The sequence below is a fragment of the Hemiscyllium ocellatum genome, chromosome 39 (assembly GCF_020745735.1).
Source record: "Hemiscyllium ocellatum isolate sHemOce1 chromosome 39, sHemOce1.pat.X.cur, whole genome shotgun sequence".
Lineage (NCBI taxonomy): Eukaryota > Metazoa > Chordata > Chondrichthyes > Orectolobiformes > Hemiscylliidae > Hemiscyllium > Hemiscyllium ocellatum.
The window spans coordinates 32,196,603-32,219,978 of NC_083439.1; the positions used below are offsets into that span (position 1 = coordinate 32,196,603).

General features: G+C 40.0%; 1 protein-coding gene across 3 annotated transcripts in view; it reads left to right on the top strand.

The window, feature by feature from the left end:
• sh3gl3a (SH3-domain GRB2-like 3a) overlaps nt 1-23,376 on the top strand; it is a 123,496-nt gene that overhangs the window by 76,527 nt on the left and 23,593 nt on the right. For 2 of the 3 annotated variants that reach the window (XM_060852793.1, XM_060852795.1), the window contains exon 2: nt 17,764-17,832. In XM_060852793.1, coding sequence (XP_060708776.1) covers nt 17,764-17,832 — 69 coding nt within the window. Of the gene's footprint in view, nt 1-12,807; nt 12,905-17,763; nt 17,833-23,376 lie in introns of those variants that run through there. The other variant, XM_060852794.1, reaches the window with a different exon arrangement.

Below are 23,376 nucleotides of genomic sequence, written 5' to 3' on the forward strand. Positions count from 1 at the left end.
CACCTACCCCCCTCTGTGTGAAGTACTTGCCGCGTGTACCCCCCTTAAACTTTCCACCTCTCACCTTGAAAGCATGACCTCTCGTTATTGAATCCTTCACCCTGGGAAAAAGCTTGCCTCTGTCCACTCTGTCTATACCCTTCATGATTTTGTAAGCCTCAATCAGATCCCCCCTCAATCTCCTTTTTTCTAGTGAAAATAAACCTAACCTACTCAACCTCTCTTCATAGCTAGCACCTTCCATACCAGGCACCATCCTTGTAAACCTTCTCTGCACCCTCTCCAAAGCGTCCACATCCTTTTGGTAATGTGGCGACCAGAACTGTACATAGTATTCTAAATGCGGCCGAACCAATGTCTTGTACAATTTTAACTAGACCTGCCAGCTCTTATGCTCAATACCCCGTCCAATGAAGGCAAGCATACCATATGCCTTCTTGACCACTCTATCCACCTGTGCAGCAACCTTCAGGGTACAATGGACCTGCACTCCCACATCTCTTTGCCCTCTAAATAATTGAAGCCAAATGCTCTAATTTTTCTTTAAATGGGCACTTGTTAGACATGTTATAGGTACAAACAACCACAGAATGTGCCCCCAATTGTTCAGTGGGAAAAAGCCCTCATGAAATGTCAGATCCATGCATTTTGTAGACTTGCAAGCCAAACCCACAGATCATGCACCTCCCCATTTGGGTTTAGTTGAAAGAAAATGCCAAAACCTTAAGTATGAGATGGTGCTTCTAGCTCCATGGTTTATCTCCTACAACACAGGATAGTGATGACCAGATGTATCAAAGCCATCACATTAACAAAGTGACTCATCCAGAATCCACAGCCACGTGACTGAAACTTGTAGTTTTTGAATATAGTTAAAAATCGCACAACACCAGATTATTGTCCGACAGGTTTATTTGGAAGCACTAGCTTTTGGAGCGCCGCTCCTTCATCAGGTGGTTGTGGAGGTTAAGATCATGCTCACAGACTATATAGCCAAAGAAGTCCAGTGTCATGGCGATGTGACACTGTAAACAATCTTAGATTAAAACTTTCATCTTTTAGAATAGGATATGCTGGTTTCTGTTCTTTGATATGTAAACCTCAGAACTACTTTTAAATTACATTCTCAAGATAGCTCAAGGGTTTTTAAACATTAGGTGTGAAGTTCCAATGCTATGTCAGACTGACAAACCTCTGTAGTTTTACAGAGTTTTACATGGATTCATGCAGTTTTTGAGCAAACAAAATGTCATTCTGCGAAAACAGATTCATCCCATAAGCTTATAGGTATGTGCATTATGGAGCAACAGAGTGAGTGTGCCTGTGAGTGTGTGGGTGTATAAGCTTGGTTAAGTGTGTATATGAGAGGGTATATGTGTGTCAGTATGAATGTGATTTGGAGATGTCGGTGTTGGACTGGGGTGTACAAAGTTAAAATTCACACAACACCTAGTTATAGTCCAACAGGTTTAATTGGAAGCACACTAGCTTTCGGAGCGACACTCCTTCATCAGGTGATGAAGGAGCGTCGCTCCGAAAGCTACTGTGCTTCCAATTAAGCCTGTTGGACTATAACCTGGTGTTGTGTGATTTTTAAGTGTGAATGTGGTGTGTGCACATGAGAGAGAGCTTGTGTATGATGGAGGGACTGTGTGTGTGTCTGTGTGTGTGTGTGTGTGTATTGTGCAGTGGGGTCACCTCTAGTGTGACATGAACCCAAGGTCCCAGTTGAGGCCTTCCCCATGGGTATTGAACTTCGCTATCAGCTTCTGCTCGGCCACTTTGTGTTGTTGCCTGTCCCGAAGTCTGCCTTCGAGGACGGTCACCCGAAGGTCCAAGGCCAAATGTCCTGGACCACGGAAGTATTCCCCAACTAGAAGGGAACACTCCTGTCTGTTGATTGTTGTGTGGTGTCCATTCATCCATTGCCGTAGTGTCTGCTCGGTCTCCCCAATGTACCATGCCTCAGGGCATCCTTGCCTGCAGTATATGACATAGTCTACATTGGCTGAGTCACATGCATATTTGCCACGTACATGCTGGGAGGTGAACCCACATGTAAAGGTGGTATCCGTGTCGATACTCTGACACGTCTTGCAGTGGCTGCTGTAGCAGGGTTATACGGTGTGTCCTGAAAGCTGGGAAGTTTGCTATGAATCATGATCTGTTTAAGGATTGGTAATTGTTTAAAAGCAAGAAGTGGAGGCATAGGGAAGGTCTTGGCGAGGTGCTTATCCTCATTGATAATGTGTTGCAGGCTGCGACGAACATGGCGTAGTTGTTCACCTCCCAGGAAGTACTGGACAATGAAGGGTACCTTGTCTGTTGCGGCTCGTGTCTGTCTCCTGAGGAGGTCGTTATGGTTTCTTACTGTGGCACGTCGGAATTGGCGGTCGATGAGTTGAGCATCATACCCTGTTCTTATGAGGACATCCTTGAGTACTTCCAAGGTCCATCCCGTTCCTCCTCATCCGAACAGTTTTTGAATAGCTTTCATTCTGAACAGCTCATAAACTTTGAAATCAACCTGCTTTTCTCGTTAGGACAGAAAACAGCAAAGCAGCTCAAGGTTAATCTAAAAGCCTGTCTGGTGTCTGTACCTTCTGTAAAACGCTGCTTTTGGGAAGAATTTTGCATTTTTCTTGAAAAGTGAGCAAATTCCTAGTCTTGAAGAATTGTGTTGCTGCACTTCCAATTGCATCTAAGCTCCTTCAAAATGGGAAGTCTGCCTGACCACCACCTCCATGAACTTACTGGACACTTGATCGCTGGACACTAATCTATGTGAATTAGTGCCAATACCTTTGATTTTTAAGTGACTCGATATTGTAACATCTTATTTTCCTATTTTTGATATTTCTTCTTTGCATGCATGTCTGTGTGTCAGTGTGCGCTGATAAACAGCTCTCCTGTGGTTTGAATGCATTAATAAACCCTATATAATTTTAATAAATTTGCTGCAGGTCACGTTAACATTGGACTTCACAAGTAGGGTTTCGACAAACGCACCACTGCCTATTTCAGAAAGGGAAAGAACATTTTAAAATAAACCCCTGTTATAGGCAGAAGAGGAGAACAGTAAAAATACTTCAATTCACTTCCTCTCTTTCTGTGATCATTTCTTAACTTTGTTCTTTCTTATTTCTATCCAAGATTGATTGTACATTTTGACTGTGTATTAAGGTTCTCTCTCAATTTACCCCTCTCTATTCCTAAATTTCCTGTAAACACAATAGAATTCAAGCTATTCTATTAATGCTACATGAACTGAATATCAACATTTGAATATGGTGGAATTAAGTAATTAAAACCTCCTATTCCATCTTATAAAAAGTTCTATAATATTTTACACTGAATTAATTACATTGTGAAGTGGAGTTAATGTTTTGCCTGCATTTCCACATCTATTTGCGATAAATGGTATATTAGCAATTTTTGAGAAGATTTGAAGCTCAGGTTGATGATAAGTGTGTAAGTTAGCTTGCTGAGCTGGAAGGTTTGTTTTCAGACGTTTCTTCACCATGATGATGTTACCTAGTCATGGTGACGAAACATCTGAACATTTCTATGCTGTATATTTCTATGACTCTAACCCCTCAGCGAGCTAACTTACAGACTTATGAATGACCTATGTTGAATTTAGCTGCAAGAAGAATCTTTGATCTGGGACATCAGGAACTTAATTTCATTTGAACAATCCAAGGACTCCATTAGAAGTAGAGACTTTCAGAAGGCTCCTGGTGGAGTGGAACTGCCCAGCAGAACAATCTATTCTGCAGGAATTCTTCAGAATGTGCTATGGTGGGGATTTCATAGGGTCCCCATGCACAACTCGCATCTACACTGGAGTAATGATTGTCCGGTCAGGGGAAAGCCTGGGACATTATTTCAGCATTAGCAATTGCTACAGGTTGCAGTCACTGGGAGTGAAGGTTATTCACATAGCATGCTTACCTCTTTGTTCTGATTTTGGCAGTTTTGTTACTAAAAGCTGCCTAAACCTAGGAATAAATATAACTAGCTTCTAATATTTATTTAATTCAAATAAATATGAGGTGCTGCATTTTGGAAAGGCAAATGAGAGCAGGCCTTATACACTTAATGGTAAGATCCTGGAGAGTGATGCTGAATAAAGATACCTTGGAGTGCCGGTTCAAAGCTCCTTGAAAGTACAGTCGCAGATAGATAGGATAGTGACGAAGGCATTTGGCATTCTTTCCTTTATTGGTCAGAGCATTGAGCATAGGAGTTAGGAGGTTATGTTGCAACATTGGTTAGGCCACTTTTGGAATATTGTGTACAATTCTAGTCTCCCTGCTATAGGAAGGATGTTGTGAAACTTGAAAGGGTTCAGAAAAGATTTACAAGGATGTTGCCAGGGTTGGAGGATTTGAGCTACAGGGAGAGGCTGAACAGGCTGGGGCTGTTCTCCCTGGAGCATTGGAGGCTGAGGGGTGATCTTGTAGAGGTATATAAAATCATGAGGGGAATAAATAGATAAGATATTTTCCCTGGTGTGGGGGAGTCCAAAACTCAAGGGCATAGATTTTAGGGTGACAGGAGAAAAAATTTAAAGGGATCTAAGGGGCAACTTTTTCACACAGAGGGTGATACATGTATGGAATGAGCTGCCAGAGGAAGTGGTGGAGGCTGGTCCAGTTGCAACATTTAAAAGGCATTTGGGTGGTATATGGATAGGAAGGGATATGGGTCAAGTGCTGGCAAACGGGACTAGATTAGGTTATGGTATCTGGTGGGCATGGGCGAGTTGGACCAAAGGGTCCGTTTACATGCTGTACATCTCCATGATTCTGTGACTCTTAGTTCACAGGGAACATTGATGTTTCTATGTTGAAACACTACTAAACCTAAATGCACGTCACTTATGCCTGGGAGACATCTGACACTTTGGATCTGAAACGTGTACTTCTAAAGAAGCACTTGAACCGGCATTAAAATTACTTATTCATTAATTAATAAATGTTAACATTGAGTTAACTTCAGTAATAAGCATAAGGACAAGGTATTCCTAAATAGTAAACACCTTACCTTACATTTTGTTTTAAACCAATTAACAGAGTCTTGTTGATTTGGCAATAGTCATGGTTTGAAAAAAATTATATTTATTAATGAAGCAAAAATCTTTTTAAAGATATGTTGATTATCAAACTTTTCTGAGCTTTCCTCTCATTTGAGATGCAGGATTGATAAACAAAGGTTTCTTGATACTAAGGCCTTGAGCTTGTGTAAACTCCACAATTCCATCCACTTGGAAGGCCTTCATGGTTAATCAAAGAAATTCTACTTCATGGGACAAAAGCAGATGACTATTGTCCGTTAGCTTTGATGCATTTCAAGTATTGTTGAAAAAAATGAACTACTGTTAGTGTTTCTTTTTTCACTCATCAGGACAGAATTGCAAGATTAGATGTCGCCCCAATCATTGGACAACACCTAAACAAACCTGAGTGTAATTCTGAACACAATCAAGATAGTCAGTGAGATGCATAATGCTGCAAGTTACATACAGACTACCATGGTTTGGAAGCAGAAAGGATTTGACCAGGCTTTGTGCCATTTCTTTGTAACAAAAGCTGTGGGGATACCCATCTCCTGCTGCAGTCCCCATGGTGATTCATTCACCAATCAGGATAGCCATGCACATTAAATATAACTTGGTGGTTAACCATGTCCATTCTCATGATAATACTTACGAGTCCACTTGCTAAAGAATTGGCTCCCTCTGCCCATGCAATGTTAGTTGTTTTTCCCTTTGAGATTTCATATTCTTACGATTTTGTCTTGATGAGTGCAAGACAAAAAGCTTCAGCAATATATTTGTTTCAGCAATACTAAAATTCCATACTACCAAGCTCCCCTGACTTAATATTAACGGTTGAGTGGTGGCGAGGGGGTGATCTAGATCATTAGATTGCTGATTATGTTGCATGCAAGTCCGTTGCTGCAGATGGCTCTCAGCATTTCTTGGATGCTTTATCTTGAGTTGCTAGACTTGTTGAAATATATCCCATTTAACACAGTGATAGTACAGCAGAGTATAACGGAAGGTATCCTCAATGTGAAGGTAGAACTTTGTCTGCACAAGAATTGTGTAACTGCCACTCCTCCTGATACTGTTTGGATAGATGCATGGACTCTCATGTTGAAGGATTCTCCTCCCTCAAAAGTCATCAATGAACCTAATTTTTCTTTAGCAATATTGGAAAGGTTTTGCATGATAGACTAGCATTCAGTATGCGGCAAATGGAATTAAAGTTTCACCATCTGCCGAAGTGCCGAAGTCAAGGGACTCAAACATTAACTCTGCTTTTTTCCCACAGACGCTGTCAGACCTGCCGAGCTTTACCAGCAATTTTATTGTAGATCTCCAGCATCTGCAGTTCTTTGTTTTAACTCAGAATTACTAGCTCTATAATGAAAGTTTTTAATTACAGTCTCAGAATTCACTAGTATTCACCTTTGTGGGTGGCACGGTAGCTCAGTGGTTAGTGCTGCTGCCTCACAGCACCAGGGGCCCGGGTTCGATTCCAGCCTCTGGTGACTGTCTGTGTGGAGTTTGCACATTCTCCCCGTGTCTGTGTGGGTTTCCTCCAGGTGCGCTGGTTTCCTCCCACGATCCTAAGATGTGTAGGTTAGGTGAACTGGCCATGCTAAATTGCCCCATAGTGTTCAGGAGTGTGTAGGTTAGGTGCATTCATCAGGGGTAAATGTAGATAATAGAGTAGGGCAATGGGTCTGGGTGAGTTACTCTTCAGAAGGTCGGTGTGCACCTTTTGGGCTGAATGGCCTGCTTCCAACACTAGGGATTTTGTGATTCAGTAAAGTACAAATTATTTTTTGATGTTCTGTGCTTATCCAGTGCAGAGATGCACTGATCCCAAATAACTGTCTTGATGGAGTTCTCTGAGATAAGTGAGTATTGATGAAGGTATATTGATATAATGGTATAATGTGGTCAATATTGTACACTTTCAGAAGGTGTATTGATGAAGTGCCGCATCAATATAGTGGTGGCATAGTGGTTAGCACTGCTGCCTCACAGTGCCAGAGATCCGGGTTCAATTCCCGCCTCAGGCGACTAACTGTGTGGAGTTTGCACGTTCTCCCCGTGTCTGTGTGGGTTTCCTCCGGGTGCTCCGGTTTCCTCCCACAGTCAAAGATGTGTGGGTCAGGGGAATTGGCCATGCTAAATTGCCCGGAGTGTTAGGTAAGGGGTAAATGTCGGGGTATGGGTTGGTTGCACTTCAGTGGGTCGATGTGGACTTGTTGGGCCGAAGGGCCTGTTTCCACACTGTAAGTAATCTAAAAAAAACAGACTCGTTTGCAATATTGAAGCCAATAGGACTAATGATGCAGTGAATAGTTTGGGAATAAAATTGACTGAAGATTATGAAGTAGAGTAGTGGTCAGCAATTATTTTTCAGACAATAATGATTTTCAAATGTGGTAATGTCCTGAACTCAAGTATACAGAGCATAAATTTCAAGGGAGTTTCAGAGTAAATTTTCAAATATTTCAGGTCGCTCTTAGTTCAGGTTCAAGTCTCAAATGTTCATATTCTCAGACAAATTGTCAGAAGACCATTCTTATTGAAGATGGCTTTTATAGCAAATGAATTTAAAAATGGTTAATGTAAATAATCAGTATCATGGTTGTGTAATTGACAATCCCACAGTTGTCCCAAAATGTGTTCTTGGCTCCATTCTCCAAAGTCAATCCAAAATTGGTGTCCCAAATTTTGTACTGTGTTTGTTTAAATTATTTGCAAAATCTGTGATATTGTTGTTGAACAGAATATTTCATCTCATTGAATCAACCCATATTTTCTGTTAAGGTTTCAATATAATCTTCAATTTGGTAATAATTCTTACAGTATTGATACTCCCTTTTTCAATTCTCAAATAAATGTAACACAGAGTGATGTCTTAATGGACTTGACATGCAATAGCCTGACAAATAATTCTGTTCAAATCAATCTTGTAGAAAATGTGTCAGATGCCATCACTGACATCTCTAGACATGTGCTGCTCTACGAGCAGATCAGACCCGCCAGAGATGGTAGCACAGTGGTATACTGTGGGAGGTAGTCCCAGGAGTCCTCCGTACTGGCATTGGACCCCATGAGCTATCAGACCAAACATGGTGAAGAAACACTCCTGCTGATTATGACCAGCTGATGAATCTGTTTTCTTCAATGTTGGCCACTAGGTGAGAAGTCACATGACACCAGGTCATAATCCAACAGGTTTATTTAAAATCATAAACACAGGCTCTATCACATTATATCTTTGTTTATATCACCATTTTATTTTCCTTTATGTACCTCGAGAACATCAGATTTACACAAGTTTAAGACTTGTTTTAAGCATATGATCCATTTGCTAATATTATTGTGGTTGCGTTAAACTAATGAAATATTACTTTGTATCTTCTTCTTTCCTTGAAGAGAATAGCATAAAGCAGTGAAACAATTCATTAATTGATTGTAAGTCTGTCAGACTTACAATGTGAATGGTCTTTCCATCTTTATAAGAAGCTGATTATCACAATTTGGTCTAATTTATGATTGAGGGTTTTATGGAGTCCAACAGTAATAATATCAGCTACGTGCACCAGATGTAAAAATTCCACTGGATGCTAATCAAATTCAGCCTCTACATACCAGGATGGTCAGGAGCATGGTTCAAGCCCTGCTTTTTTCTTCAGAATGAATTCAGATAATTGCCAGTGGACCAAAGGCTTGTGCAATAAACCTCAGTAATTTATCTGGCTATCTGTACGGGAATCTTGACTTGATATTCAGTTTCAGCAGAAATTAAATTCATTGTAGCTGCAGAGTGTTTTCTCTAGAACAGTCTCAAGAAAAAGCCCCAATCTGCTCAGACACTTAACACCATAGACTAACCCTTTCTGGATTTGATAGAAATAAATTAGTCACAAGTTTCTTCCATTCATTTCGGATTGGTGTTTATCTATCATCCAGTATTCAGTACTCACATCTCTAACATTATCAATCATCTTTCATTAAATATTGCATACTGTTAATTTGACTCGTGGCTACATTGGTTCAATACTCATCAGAGTGATTCAATGTTTCAATTTCCACGTTTTAGATCTACAAACTCAAAAATAAATTTTGTTTACTTTGAATTTGAGTATATGATCATTTTGATTCAAAACAGATGATCTCCTTCCTTGACGTAAGATTATGCCAATACAAATTTCTGTTCTGACCTCTTCATAAAAACTGAAAATGTGGTGCTGGAAAAGCGCAGCAGGTCAGGCAGCATCCAAGGAGCAGGAGAGTCGACGCTTCGGGCACGAGCCTTTCAGGAATCTTGAAGAAGGGCTCGTGCCCAAAACGTCGACTCTCCTGCTCCTTGGATGCTGCCTGACCTGCTGCGCTTTTCCAGCAACACATTTTCAGCTCTGATCTCCAGCATCTGCAGTCTCACTTTCTCCTCTTCATAAAAACTTGCAAGCATCCTTCAGTTCTCCTCTGCTAGTCAGTAGGATTGTGGTTGATCTGATTGTTGTCTCAGATCCACTTCCTACTCAGCTTCCTGTAGACCTTGACTACCTTGTCTGACTATTTACCTATGCAATGAACAAATTCATCGTCCAGCCTCCACTACTTTCTGGGAATGAGAATTCCACAGACTAACAACCCTATGAGTTTCATTTCTCTGAACTCCAATGCATGAAGGCCAATATTTCAAACTTTCTTTTCAAATGCTGCCTTTGTTCCATTTCATTCAATGCTATATCGACACTCACATAATGTATTTTCATTTTTCAAGGTGGTTTTGCCATCTTTAAATGACACTCTGGGTACAGCTCAGATCCCACAGCTCCCAGTCTGCATTCCAATGTATGTTGCTCTGCATCAATAAAACTAAAACATTAAAATGTAACTACTCAAATATATTTATCAGTTTTGCTTCACCAAGTGAAATACTCAAAGACTCTCCAAAGTATATTTAATTCTCTCTTCGATACAAATTTTCTTGTTTCACAATTTTATTTTGCAATAAAAAATATATACCACTTAACTACTTAACTAAAGCACTGAGCAATACTGATGAAGTGCATAGATAACTTATAACATTTGCTACCAGAAAAACGTAAGTTCCTCATGACCTGTCAGTGTTCACTGGGATGTTGAATTTGGGAATCCTGCTTTTCCATCTCCCAGTTTCACTGTCAGTCCTTTTTTAAAAAAAGAGTTTGTGCATGTTTGAAGGGAAAAGTACACATGAAAGATCACTGCACTAGGGAGCTCAGACCACAGAATGAAGGCTGGAAACTAACCAACAGCAGAAATAATAAAACTTCTCACTAGTCATTTTTGTATGGTAGATAAAAGTTCTGTCTTTTTCTCCAGAACAATTTTTTTTTGACTTGAAGAATCAGACTGGTTTCTAATCCCAATAATTCTATTATTAAAATTTACTGCACTGGATAAATGAACACATTGTTCACTTAAGCAGCCAAGATTTCATTTTGTTTGTAATGTACTAGATGTTGTCCAGATGCACAGGGACAGCACTTAATATGGAATTTTGGTAAGAACACATTCGCAATACTGCGAGTATTTGCAAACATACGGAGCGTGAATAGGCCATTAGGGCCAGATGCAGAGGGATCTGGGTGTCTTTGTGCTTGTGTCACAGAAAACTAATATGCAGGCAGACCAGGTAATAAGGCAAATGGAATTTTGGCATTTATTGCCAAAAGAAATAGAGTATGCGATGGACCAGGCCAGACCCCTCAAGCTATTTTAAGAAGGTAGCCTCGACCCTAACCTTTTCTTATTTTTAAAGGCAGATGTGAAGTGGATATTCCAGGTGTGATGCAGCTGGTCAAACCTCTCGGCTTTAAGCAAAACAGAATTTATTTAAATACTACAGTTGAAACATGATCAAAGGAAAACTAAATTTAGAATAACTTAACTATTAGAAAACTTAACTGACCCAATACAGCAACTTAACTAAGGAGCTGTTCCAATCCAGTAACATCCCATAAACGCACCTTTTGGCAAAAAGGTAAATTGAAACACAGTTTCTCTCAGACAGGAGGGAAATCTCCAAAGAGATTTCAGAGGGGAAAATCAGTCAGGAAACATTGCTGAAGTTACAACCTTCCCTGGACTTCAGCATCTAGTGACTGCCACAGCTAATCAAATCTTTAAAAAAATCCTGAACTGGGAGTCTTGGCCACAGTCCTGCCATTGTTAAACTAGACAACTCAGCACCTCTGCTTTTATGGCCTCTCTTCAAAAAAGCCAAGAACAAACTAACCTTTTTAAAGTGACAGCATTGTCACAAGTATAAAAGTAGGGAAGTGTTACAGTAACTGTAAAAGGCATTCATGAGAGCGTACCTGGAGTAACGCATACAACTTTGGTCCCTTTACTTGAGGAGACATGCAGTTGCGTTGGAGGCAGTTCAGAGAAGGTTCACAACATTGATTCCAAAGATGGGTAGTTTGTCTTATGAAGAGAGATTGAGCAATTTAAAGCAAAGCTCTTTGGAGTTCAGAGGGGAGATTTAATGGAGGTGTATAGGATACCAAAGGGAATTGAAAAGGTTAAAAGTGGAAAGGATGTTTCCTCATGGATGGGACAATCTAGAATGTTTTTAGGATAAGGGGCAGTAGACTTGAAACAGAAGTAGGGAGAAATTACTTCTCTTAAAAGGTTATGAATCCGTGGAATTCACTATCCTGGAGTGTGGTGGATGAATATAAAGTAAATTTTAAGGAGGAGACAGGCAGATTTTTAATTAGTCATGGGCTGAAAGGTTGGGGAGAGCAGGCAGGAAAATGCAATTGACGCCAAAATGGGATCAGCCATGATTGTATGAAATGGCAGAGCAGTTTCGAGGGGGCTGAATGTTTCACTCCTCCTAGTTCTTATATTTTTATTGTCTCCTTGTGCTTCATCATCAATAATGTTATGCCTGACCCGATTGTAATCTCTTTCTTATTTCTGCCTCCCCCGATAACCTTTCACCCTTTGCTAAACAAAAATCTATCTCCCCTGCCTTAAAAGTAGTTATTAAAAATATTTTAATATTTATTAAAATACTCTGCTTCCGTCATCTTTTCAGGAAGAAAGTTCCAAAAACTCATGGCCCTCAAAGAAAAAAAATGCTTAATCCATGCTTTATATGTAGACCCCCCTGAATTTTAAATGACCTCCTAGTTCTAGATTCTCCAATAAGGAAAAACTTCTATCCTGTCAAGGCCCCATCAGGATTTATATGTTTCAATCAAGTGGCATCGTGCATTTTTAAACTCCTACAGGTTACAAGCCTAGTCACTCCAACTTCTCCTCATTTGACAGCTAGCCCATTCCAGGTGTTCCTGTGGAAAACCGTGTTTGAACTTTGACCTAAACATTTACATCCTTCCAATACTGTACATATTACCCAAGATGTGATCTCAACACTGCCCTGTAGAATAATGTAGAACCTCCCTCCTTTTATCAAAAGAGAAAATGCTGGAAAATCTCAGCAGGTCTGGCAGCATCTGTAAGGAGAGAAAAGAGCTGACGTTTCGAGTCTAACTGACCCTTTGTCAAAGCTCCTTCCTTTTATATTCAGTTCTCCTTGCAACAAATTACACCATTCTATTAATTTTTCTAAATACCTTTTGCATTTATGCACTATGACACTCAGATCCTCTGCTGGTCAACCTGATACAAGAAGACTATTGTTGCATTATTGCATTATAAAAGCTGGAAACAAGAGGAATACAGAACTGAGAGATTATGTTCAAAAGGAAAGCTAAAACAGACAGAAGAGTTAAGGATTGGCTCAATTAGGATCGTTAAAATTTTGAAGGAACTTCGAGGAAAATTGAAGATGTTTCCACCTGTGTGGTGAGTCAATAATTATGGGCAATAAGTAAATCCAATTAATAAAGGCAAAGACTTTAGGAGATCCTAATTTACTTAGAGATTTTAGAACGTGTTGCCACTGATTTTGCTTGAGGAGAATAAGACTTGGGGAAAGCTAAGTAAATGCATGAGGGAGAAAGGAATAGGAACAGAAGTAGGCATTCCACCCCGAAAGCCTGTTCTGTCATTCAGTGAGGTCATGGCTTTGGCCCATATCTCTTAATGCATTTATTTTTCAAAAACATATATCTCAGATTTAAAATTAACAACTGATCCAGTGTCTACTGCTATTTGTGAAAGAGAGTTTGAAATATCTACCACCTTTTGTATGTTGAAGTGCTTCCTAACGTGTCTCCTGAATGGTCTGGTTAGCACTGCTGCCTCGCAATGCCAGGCATTCAGGTTCAATTCCAACCTCGGGCAACTATCTCTTTGGTGTTTGCACATTCATCCCGTGTCTGTGTGGGCTTCCATTAGGTGCTCCGCTTTCCTCCGACAATCCAAAGAAGTGCAAGTTCGGTGAATTGGCCATGCTAAATTTCCCGTAGTGTCCAGGTATGTACAGGTTATGTGCATTAGCCATGGGAAGTGCAGGGTTACAGGGATAGCATGGGGGAGGGGCTTGGTGGGATATTCTTTGGAGGGTCATTGTGAAGTTGTTGGACCAACTGGCTGTTTCAACACGTGGTGGGGGGGGGCTCTATGAATCCTCAGACTATGCCTCCTAGTTCTAGAATCTCCAGCCAGTGGAAATAGTTTATCTTTACCCTGACTACTTCTGTCAATATCTTGTAGACTTTGATCAAATCACCTCTTAAACTTCTAAATTATGGAGGAAACAGGCCTAATTTGTATAATCTCTCCTCATAATTTAACCCCCAAAGTCCAGATATCATTCTTTTTAAACCTACGTTGTACTCCATCAAGATTAGAGTGGTGCTGGAAAAGCACAGCAGGTCAGGCAGCATCCGAGGAGCAGGAAAATCAATGTTTCAGGCAGGAGTCCTTCATCAGGAATGAGGGCCCTCATTCCTCATGAAGGACTTTTGCCCGAAATGTTGATTTTCCTGCTCCTCGGATGCTGCCTGACCTGCTGTGCTTTTCCAACATCACTCTAAGCTGGACTCTGATCTCCAGCATCTACAGTACTCACTTTCGCCCTGTTCTCCCTCCAAGGCCGTTCCTAAAGTGTGGTGTGCGGATCTGCTTATGTTCTGCCAAGTTGGGTCTAATGAGGGCGTTGTATGGCTGCAGTATAACTTGTACAAATTCGAGCTCCAGTCCACTAAATAGAAAGGAAAGCGTTCCTTTAGCTTTCTCGATTTTTGTCTGCACCAGTTCATGATATTTTAAATATCTATGCACTGAAACTGCCGAGTATTTGTATTTATCTTCATAGATAAATACAAATTTACCCTGATTATCTGCAATGTACCCTGATCTATTCGTTCTCAGTCCAAAATGAATAACCTCACACTTGCTGACATTGAGTTCCATCTGCCATAGTTTTACCCATCTATTAATAGTCCATCAATATCTCTTTATAAATTCATGCTATCATCTGTACTGTTGGCAGTGCTGCCCAACTTGGGTCATCAGCAAATGACATTCCTCTGTCCTCTTTTGTCACCTCTTCAAAAACTTCATGAGGTTTGTCAGGCGTGGTCTACCTGTCATGAATTCATGCTGACTCTCCATATTTCACGGGAAATTTTCAAGGTATTCAGCTAATCCATCTTTGATTATAGACTCCAACAGTTTTCCCACCATAGATGTCGGGCTAACAGGTTTACAATTCCCTGATTTTTGTCTTTTGTCCTTCTTAAAATTGCACATGCAGTTTTCCAATCCAGAGGGACAACCCCTGTATCTAGGGAATTCTGAAAGATTCGAGTTCAAGCATCTACAATGTGCTCCGTTACTTACTTTAATCCACATCGAATTGAAACCATTAGGTCCTGGGTATTTGTCACTCTCTAATTCCATTAATTTCCTCATTATCAATGTTTTAGTCCTGTTAATTTTATTCAGTCCTTGTACCTGATCTGCTACTAATTTCCTAAGGACTTCTGGCCAGCTATCTTCTACTTCCATTGTGAATACTGAAGCTGGGTCAACATGTCTACCATTTCCCATAGTTATTAACAATATCCAAACTTGGATTGGGGATTGCTCCCAACTACCCACTTTCCCTTTATCTAGCAATAAAATTTCTTTTTATTGATTTTGATGTCCGTTGCAAGATTCCTTTTGATAATCCATTTGAGTGGCTCTTATAAGCTAAAACATTATGCAGATAGATGGAATTGAATTAAACTACAGAGAGGCGATGTATTATTGTATTATTTCTAGACCATTAAGCCAAAAACTCAGCTAATGTGCTGGGGACCGAAGTTCAAATCCTGCTACGGCAGATGGTGGAGTTTGAATTCAGTGAAGAATCTGAAATTAAGAGCATTATGATGACCATGAATTCCTTGTCGATTATCCAGAAAAACCCATCTGGTTTACAAATGTCCTTTAGGGAAGGATATCTGCCATCCTTACCTGGTCTGACCTACATGTGACTCCAGATCCATAGAAATGTGGTTGACTCCTAACTACCCCCTGCGGGCCTAATTAGAGACACCCACATCCGATGATTGAGTTTAAAAGTAAAGAATCATAGAATCCCTAACGTGCAGAAACAGGCCATTCAGTCCATCAAGTCCTGTCACTGTTCAATAACTGACCTGTCACTCTCTAATTCCATTAATTTCCTCAATGTTTTACTTGTTAGTTTTATTCAGTCCTTATACACGATCCACTATTAATTTCCTCAGGACTTCTGGCCAGCTATCTTCCACTTCCACTGTAAATACTGAGGCCAGAAGAGCATCCCACCCAGACCCAGCTCCCCTACCCTACCCCTGTAACTCTGCATTTCCCATGGCTATCCCAAATAACCTATATATCCCTGGACACTGGGCAATTTAGCACGGTCAATCCACCTAACCTACATATCATTGGACTGTGAGAGGAAACCGGAGCACCCGGAGGAAATCCACGCAGACACGGGGAGAATGTGCAAACACCTGACGGTCTCTGAAGGTGGAGTCGAACCCAGGTCCCCATCACTGTGGGACAGCAGTGCTAACTTGTGTGTAAACACCAGCATAGACCACTTAAGCTGAATGCCCTAACTTCCATCTGCAAATTCAATGGAATGTATAGTTTTCCATGTATCAACTCCATTGCTGGGGCTTCTTGGGTGCATTTTTCTTAGGACCAGAAATATTTTGCCACCAAGTAGGCATTAACAGAATGACCCACGATCAATGTAAACTCAGTTATTTATCTTCCAGCAGGGAATCTCACTAAAAAGGAACAAGAGTTGTACATGTGTACAAAACTGTAGCGCATGTAATCTGTATATCTATTTCAGAAATTGGAGAGTGGTTGGTGGGCGAGCCACCACGAGCAGAATGAGGGCCCCTTAATTTTCCTGTTAAGTAGGGGGAGACTAAAATAATTGAAAATAATGGTGAGGCATATTGCATTGATGTATATAATTTCCTTCAGGATGCAGGTTTAAATAGCTGCAATTCTATATTTCATTAACATGGGAAAACAGAATTTTTTTGCATGATATAGGAATTGCCAAGATCAATCATATTAGGTTGACCTATTGAAGACTTTTTAATGTGATCCATCAAAACACCATTTTTGTCGTAGCTGAAATCTTCATTATGACATGATTATTCGTTATCATTAACTTGTGCTTTTGCATCTCAGCCTAACATGAATAATTCTAAACATTATGGAATTGCCCTTCTATAATAGAGATGAAATGAAAATACTCCAACATTCAATGTTTTTATTTATGGTTGAAAGGGAGGATGTTAATGTTTTGTATGGTTGTGATCTCAGCAGATGAGTATTGGACTAGCTTCAGCATCTGTGCTGACCTACATACAACTGTATGTTAGAGAAAAGCTGCAGTGATAAAATAATATGTGAGTTTGTATTGTCAGTTTGCTTTAAATCAAGTGCTACTTTGGACTAATTTTGATGCTGTCTTCTTGTCCTGACAGGAATATATTACATTTGTCCCATTGTCCTCTGTCCTAATCAATGTCTTCATCTTTGGCCTGTTTTGGATGGCATCAGTGTATTTGTTACAGTCATTTCTGAAAGAACAATTACACTACTTTCTACTCATAAAATTGCATCATTGCTTTAACTATAAGGTTCAGTTTGCTTCACTTGATGATTCAACAATGGACAAGGGATTGAAAATGTGCTGTCTTGGCCTTGTATGAATCAGGAGAGAATTCCAAATTGAAATAAAAGAGGGACATTTGTCCCCGATTTGTTGAAGGATGTTAATTCTTAGGGATTTTACAAGATACCAACTTGGACGAAATATTGTACTTTCTTGAGAAGAGATGCAGACTATAAGCTGTTTGGTGTTACTTAGGCTACTAGTTGACTGTGGAATCCCAATGGTCATGTTGAATAAGGTTTATCCAAATAATCCTTCTTCATAGTTGAGAATTTGTAAACATAACAATGTGCATCTTAGATCAAGAACCAAATTGTGAGGGAGGCTTGTGATGACAAAAGAAAATGATTTCAGAGGGTGTTGATGATGAAGGGAGATTTCTCTGCTTCTTCACCCCAAAGCCTGAGCATTTCAATCATCTAATAGCCACACATGGAACCTGAATAACATAAATTAGTGGTGGTCTTTTTATTAATAGTGTGATAGAAGTATGTTTGGCTCTTAATTTTACTTGCATTTCACTTTCAAACATTTGGGTACTCTATTTTGACTTTATTTTAATATTTTTATTTTGCAGTTTGTTAGTGAGAAAATGGGTGGAGCTGAAGGAACAAAACTAGATGAGGACTTTGTAGAAATGGAACGGGTAAGTAAAGGTGCTTCTGTGTAAGATTTGTAGCAAACGGCAAAAAGAACAAAAATTAACCAGTCAATGATTGAATATAGTGAATATATTTGAAGTATTTTGACTAATTTTTGAAACGAGATTTGAAGAATTTAAAGCTGAGAAGTTAATTTGATAGATGTCATAAAGATTATGAATGTTTATCACAAGGGGAAAAGTGATGGATTTGTTCCACTGTCTGATGAGATAGTAATAAGTGGGGAAAAATTTAAGATAATCTCATGGGGAGAAGGCTATGTTAAAACTAAAAGCTCAGGTATTTCATTACATAGTCAGTGGTTAGTGTGTGGAAATACCTAGCACACAATGTGGCTGAACAGTTATGATACGTTCTTTAAGAGGGAATTAAACAGTAATTTGAAAATCAAGAATAGTAAAGGACATGAAATTAATTAGTAGTTTGGAATTCAATGAGGCAGCTTATGTGGAGAAAGGCACCAGTAACAGGTTGCTGGGCTGTTTTGTTACTGCTACATTTTGTGGTTAGCTGTATTCACTGTATTAGGCCAGATATAGCAAGACTGTTATAATATTGACTCAAATAGACTTATTCCAAAACATGGAGTGCCACCTGCTGTCTGATTTATAAAGCATGCCCCTATAATGTAAATACATTTTAAAGAGCAGGTAATCTCAAGAAACATTATTTTTGGTGAGAATTTTTTATACTATTTTGAAAGATTCTTTTTACAAAATTTGCAGATCATAATTTATTCCCCAACTGATAAAGGGAAAATACCAATATGAATTTAAATAGTATAATGTATCAAAGTACTCACAGAAACATAACCAAATGGAATTTGACAGTAAGTCATGTCAGAGATTTTAAGACATGGTTTAAGACAGAAGGAAAAATAGAGACAATTCCTGAACTGAGGTTTTAAGTAGCTGAAGGCATGGCCGCAATGTTCGAGGGATGGAAATTGAGAACATTCCAGAATTCTAGGAGTGCTGTATGTTTCCAGATCTCTACCTGCTGGAGGTCCTATATGAGAATGGTCCAGATTAATTGAGCCAATTTTATCCTTAGTTCCTCTTAACTATCTGATAAATGTTCACGTGCTTAGCACAGCAGCCCACATTAGACTGGAATTCTTTATCTTTGATATCCACAAAAACCTAAATTCTACTTCTATGCATTGCCATCTAAGTCACTTATATTGTTAATTAAATTTGCAAATACTCTGCAGAATAGTTGGGCATCTAACTGGAGCATGCCCAAATGCGTCATTTAATTTCTATTGCTGATAGTTGCCTGACTTCTAATTTCTATTGCGAGAGCATGCATTAACGAAATATAATTGTTTATCACTTCATAGAGTCATAGAGATATCCAGTACAGAAACAGACCCTTCCTTCCAACTTGTCCATGCAGACCAGATCCTAAACTAATCTAGTCCCATTTGCCAGCATTTGGCCCATAATCCTCTAAACCCTTCCTATTCATGTACCCATCTAGATGTCTTTTAAATGTTGTAATTGTACCAGCCTCCACCAATTCCTCTGGTAGCTTATTCCATGCACGCACCACCGTCCGCATGAAAAAGGTGCCCCTTAGATCCCTTTTAAATTTTTTCCCTCTCACCCTAAACCTATGCCTCTAGTTCTGAACACCCCCATCCCAGGAAAAATACCTTGTTAATATACCCTATCCATGGCCGTCATGATTTTATAAATCTATATAAGGTCACCCCTCAGCCTCCGAAGCTCGAGGGAAAACAGCCTCAGCCAATTCAGCTTCTCCCTGTAGCTCAAATCCTCCAACCCTCCCGACATCCTTGTAAATCTTTTCTGAACCCTTGCAAGTTTTGCAACATCACTCCAATAGGAGGGAGACCAGAATTGCACACAATATTCCAAAAGTGGCCTAACCAATGTCCTTTACAGCCACAACATGATCTCCCAACTCTTATACTCGATACTTTGACCAATAAAGGAAAGAATACCGAATGCCGACTTCACTAGGCTATCCACCTGTGGCTCCACTTTCAAGGAACTATGAACCTGCACTCCATGGTCTCTTTGTTCAGCAACACTTCCCCAGGATCTTAAGTGTACATATTCTGCTTTAATTTGCCTTTCCAAAATGCAGCACCTCACATTTATCTAAATTAAACTCCATCTGCCACTCCTCAGCCCATTGGCCTATCTGATCAAGATTCTGTCAGCTTTCAACATTTTTCATCTGAAAATCCTCAGCGTAAAGTATTATCAGGAATGCAGAAAAATTATCTGCCAAGGAGTGACAGATGTGTTTAATTTAGATAAATGCGAGATGCAGCATTTTGGGAAAGCAAATCAGGGCAGGATTTACACATTTAATGGCAAGGTCCTGGAAAATGTTGCTGAACAAAGAGACCTTGGGGTGCAGGCTCATAGTTCCTTGAAAGTGGAGTCACAGGTAGATAGGTTGGTAAAGAAGGCATTAGTATGCTTTCCTTTATTGATCAGAACATAGACGTAGAGTTGGAAAGTCATGTTGTGGCTGTACAGGACATTCGTTAAACCACTTTTGGAATATTGTGTGCAATTCTGGTCTCCCTCCTATAGGAAGGATGTTGTGAAACTTGAAAGGGTTCAGAAAAGATTTACAAGGATGTTGCCAGGGTTGGAGAGTTTGAGCCATAGGGAGAGGCTGAATAGGCTGGGGCTGTTTTCCCTGGAGCTTTGGATCTTACATACGTTTATAAAATGATGAGGGACATGGATAGGGTGTATAGAGAGGTAAATTCCCTGGGGTTGGGAGTCAAGAACTAGAGGACATAGGTTTAAGGTGAGAGAGGAAAAAAATTAAAAGGGGCCTAAGGGATAACGTTTTTGCCCAGAGGGTGGTGCATATATGGGATGAGTTGCCAATGGAAGTGGTGGAGGCTGGTACAATTACAACATTTACAAAACGCAATGTAACTCAATGGACAAATTCTCACCACTCAATTGGTGGTGAGCTTCTCCCACCTATTAATGCCAATGCTACTGTGCTCAAGAATGTCTTTGAAGCTTTTTATTTGTCCTTTCTTAAGGTTTTGAAGCAGAAGTGGATCATTTGACCCCTTGAGTCTGCTCCATCATTCAATGAGATAATGGCTGATTAGATAATCCTATCTCCACTTTCTTGCTTTTTCCTCAATGTGCTTGATTCCCTCATTGATTAAAGTTTGCCCATCTCAGCCTTGAATATACTTAATGACCCAACCTCAACAGTCCTAAATGATAAAGAATTCCATACGTAGACTACTGTAAGAGAAAGAGAATCCTCCTCATCCCTATCTTAAATGTATGATTCCTTACTCTGAGATAATGCCCTCTGGTCTACATTCGCCCACAAGGGGAAACAATGCCTCCTCCTCTATCCTCTCCAACCTCCTCAGAATCTTATGCTTCAATGAGATCACTTCTCATTTTTCTAATTCCAATGAGTACAGGCCCAATCTACTCAACCTCTCTTCATAAAACAGTCCCTTCACCTGTGGGATCAACTTAGTCAAACTTCTCTGGACTGCCTCCAATACCAGTAACCTTTCCTCAGAAAAGTAGACCAAACTGTTCACAGTTTTCCAGCTGTGGTCTGATGAGTACCTTGTATAATTTCAGTAAGACCTCCATATTTTCTCATCCCTTCCTTTTCAAATGAAAGCCAACAGTCCATTTGCCTTCCCCATTAACTGAAATCGGATGCTAACTTTTTGTGATTTATCCACAGGACTTTCAGTCCCTCTGTGCTGCAGCTTTTTGCAGTATTTCCAAATGCAGCTCTCTTATTCTCCCCACTAAAGTGCACAGTGTTACATTTCCCATATTATATACCATCTGTTAAGTTTTCCCCTACTCACTAAATCTGTCTTTGTTCCTCTGTAGATACTTCGTGCCATCCTCAGCACTTGCCTTCCTACCTTTTTTTTTGTGACATCCACAAACATGTGTAATACATTTCTGTATTATTATTAAACCAGATCTGTAGCATTGCGTGCTTATGTTCCAGTTAAAAACCAGCTCGTTAAATAATAAAATATGATCTGTCAGGCCAGATTTCAGTCTGAGATTTGACTTGTCCAGTAATAACATCAGTTGGGATCATAACACCTTCATTTTTGCCATGTCCAATTGTTGCTGAATTTCCCAAGAAACTGTTCACTTTCAGACTAGGAGGTCTGATATTTCTCTGCGACTGCTCCCTTGGGACATTGATCATTTGAGAATTGGGAAAATGGGGCATAAGCAGGGAAAGTGCTTTTCCACCACCTGAACATAACGCCTTGTCCATCAAAGGTGATTGTCGCAGGAATTTTGTGATACAGGTTCATAGTTCCTTGAAAGTGGAGTAACAGACTGACAGGGTAGTGAAGAAGGCATTTGGTATGCTTGCCTTTATTGGTCAGTGCATTGAATATTGGAATTGGGAAATCATGTTGAGGATGTACAGGACATTGGTTAGGCCATTTTTGGAATTCTGTGTTCAGTGCTGGTCTCCCTGCTTTAAGAAAGTTGTTATGAAACTTGGAAGGGTTCAGAAAAGATTTAATAGGATATTACCAGGGTTGGATGAAAGGCTGAGATCCCTGGAGCATCGTAGGCTGAGGGATGCCATTATAGAGGTTTATAAAATCATGAGGGGCATGGATAGGGTGAATAACCAAGGTCTTTTCCCAAGGGTATAGGTATCCAAAACTAGAGAGCATAGGTTTTTAGATGAGTGGGGCAAGATATTAAAGGGACCTAAGGGTCAAAATTTTCACACAGAGGGTGGTGCGTGTGTGGAATGAGCTGCAACAGAAGCTGGTGGAGGCTGGTACAATTATAGCATTTAAAAGGTATCTGGATGGGTATATGAATAGGAAGGATTTAGAGAATATGGGCCAAAGGGTTGAGATGAGATTAACTTCGGATATCAGGTGGGCATGGACTGATTGGACTGAGGAGTCTTTTCATGCTATACAACTCCATGACTCTAAGTGCTTCTGGAAAGACACTAGCATTTGTTCAACAGTCCTGTCATTGGATGATGAGATGGAGATATTGCTATTAGAAATATATAGCATTGGTATCCAAGATCACATTACCACACTCCTGCAGTACAGGAGTGTGGTAATGATAGCTGTACTATACAGGACTTTTGCTGAGCTGCGGTTGTATTTTTTGTCATAGCCATAACTTGTGGAAGCTGACCTGGGGCAGCTGATCTACTGTTCGATCATCTCGTCACTGGTGTCCTTTTGAGAAAGGGGCTGCTAAGGTGTTGGAAGCACTCAACATACTCCCGAATCTGTCCTTCAAATATGAGAGGTGGAAAATTCAGCTGGCTATCTGGGTTGGGTTGATATGTATTTTCGTTTTGGAAATGTTCACGGACAGGTTGAGTTACTTGCATGCAGAATTGAGGAAGTTGAGTAGCTTGCAAATCTTCCAGTGAGAGCAATCACACTGCATTCATCCGTAATCTGGAGATCATGTACATCTGTGCGGGTCAGTTTAATTTTGGTGCAGAGGTGACTGAGATTAAAGAATTTT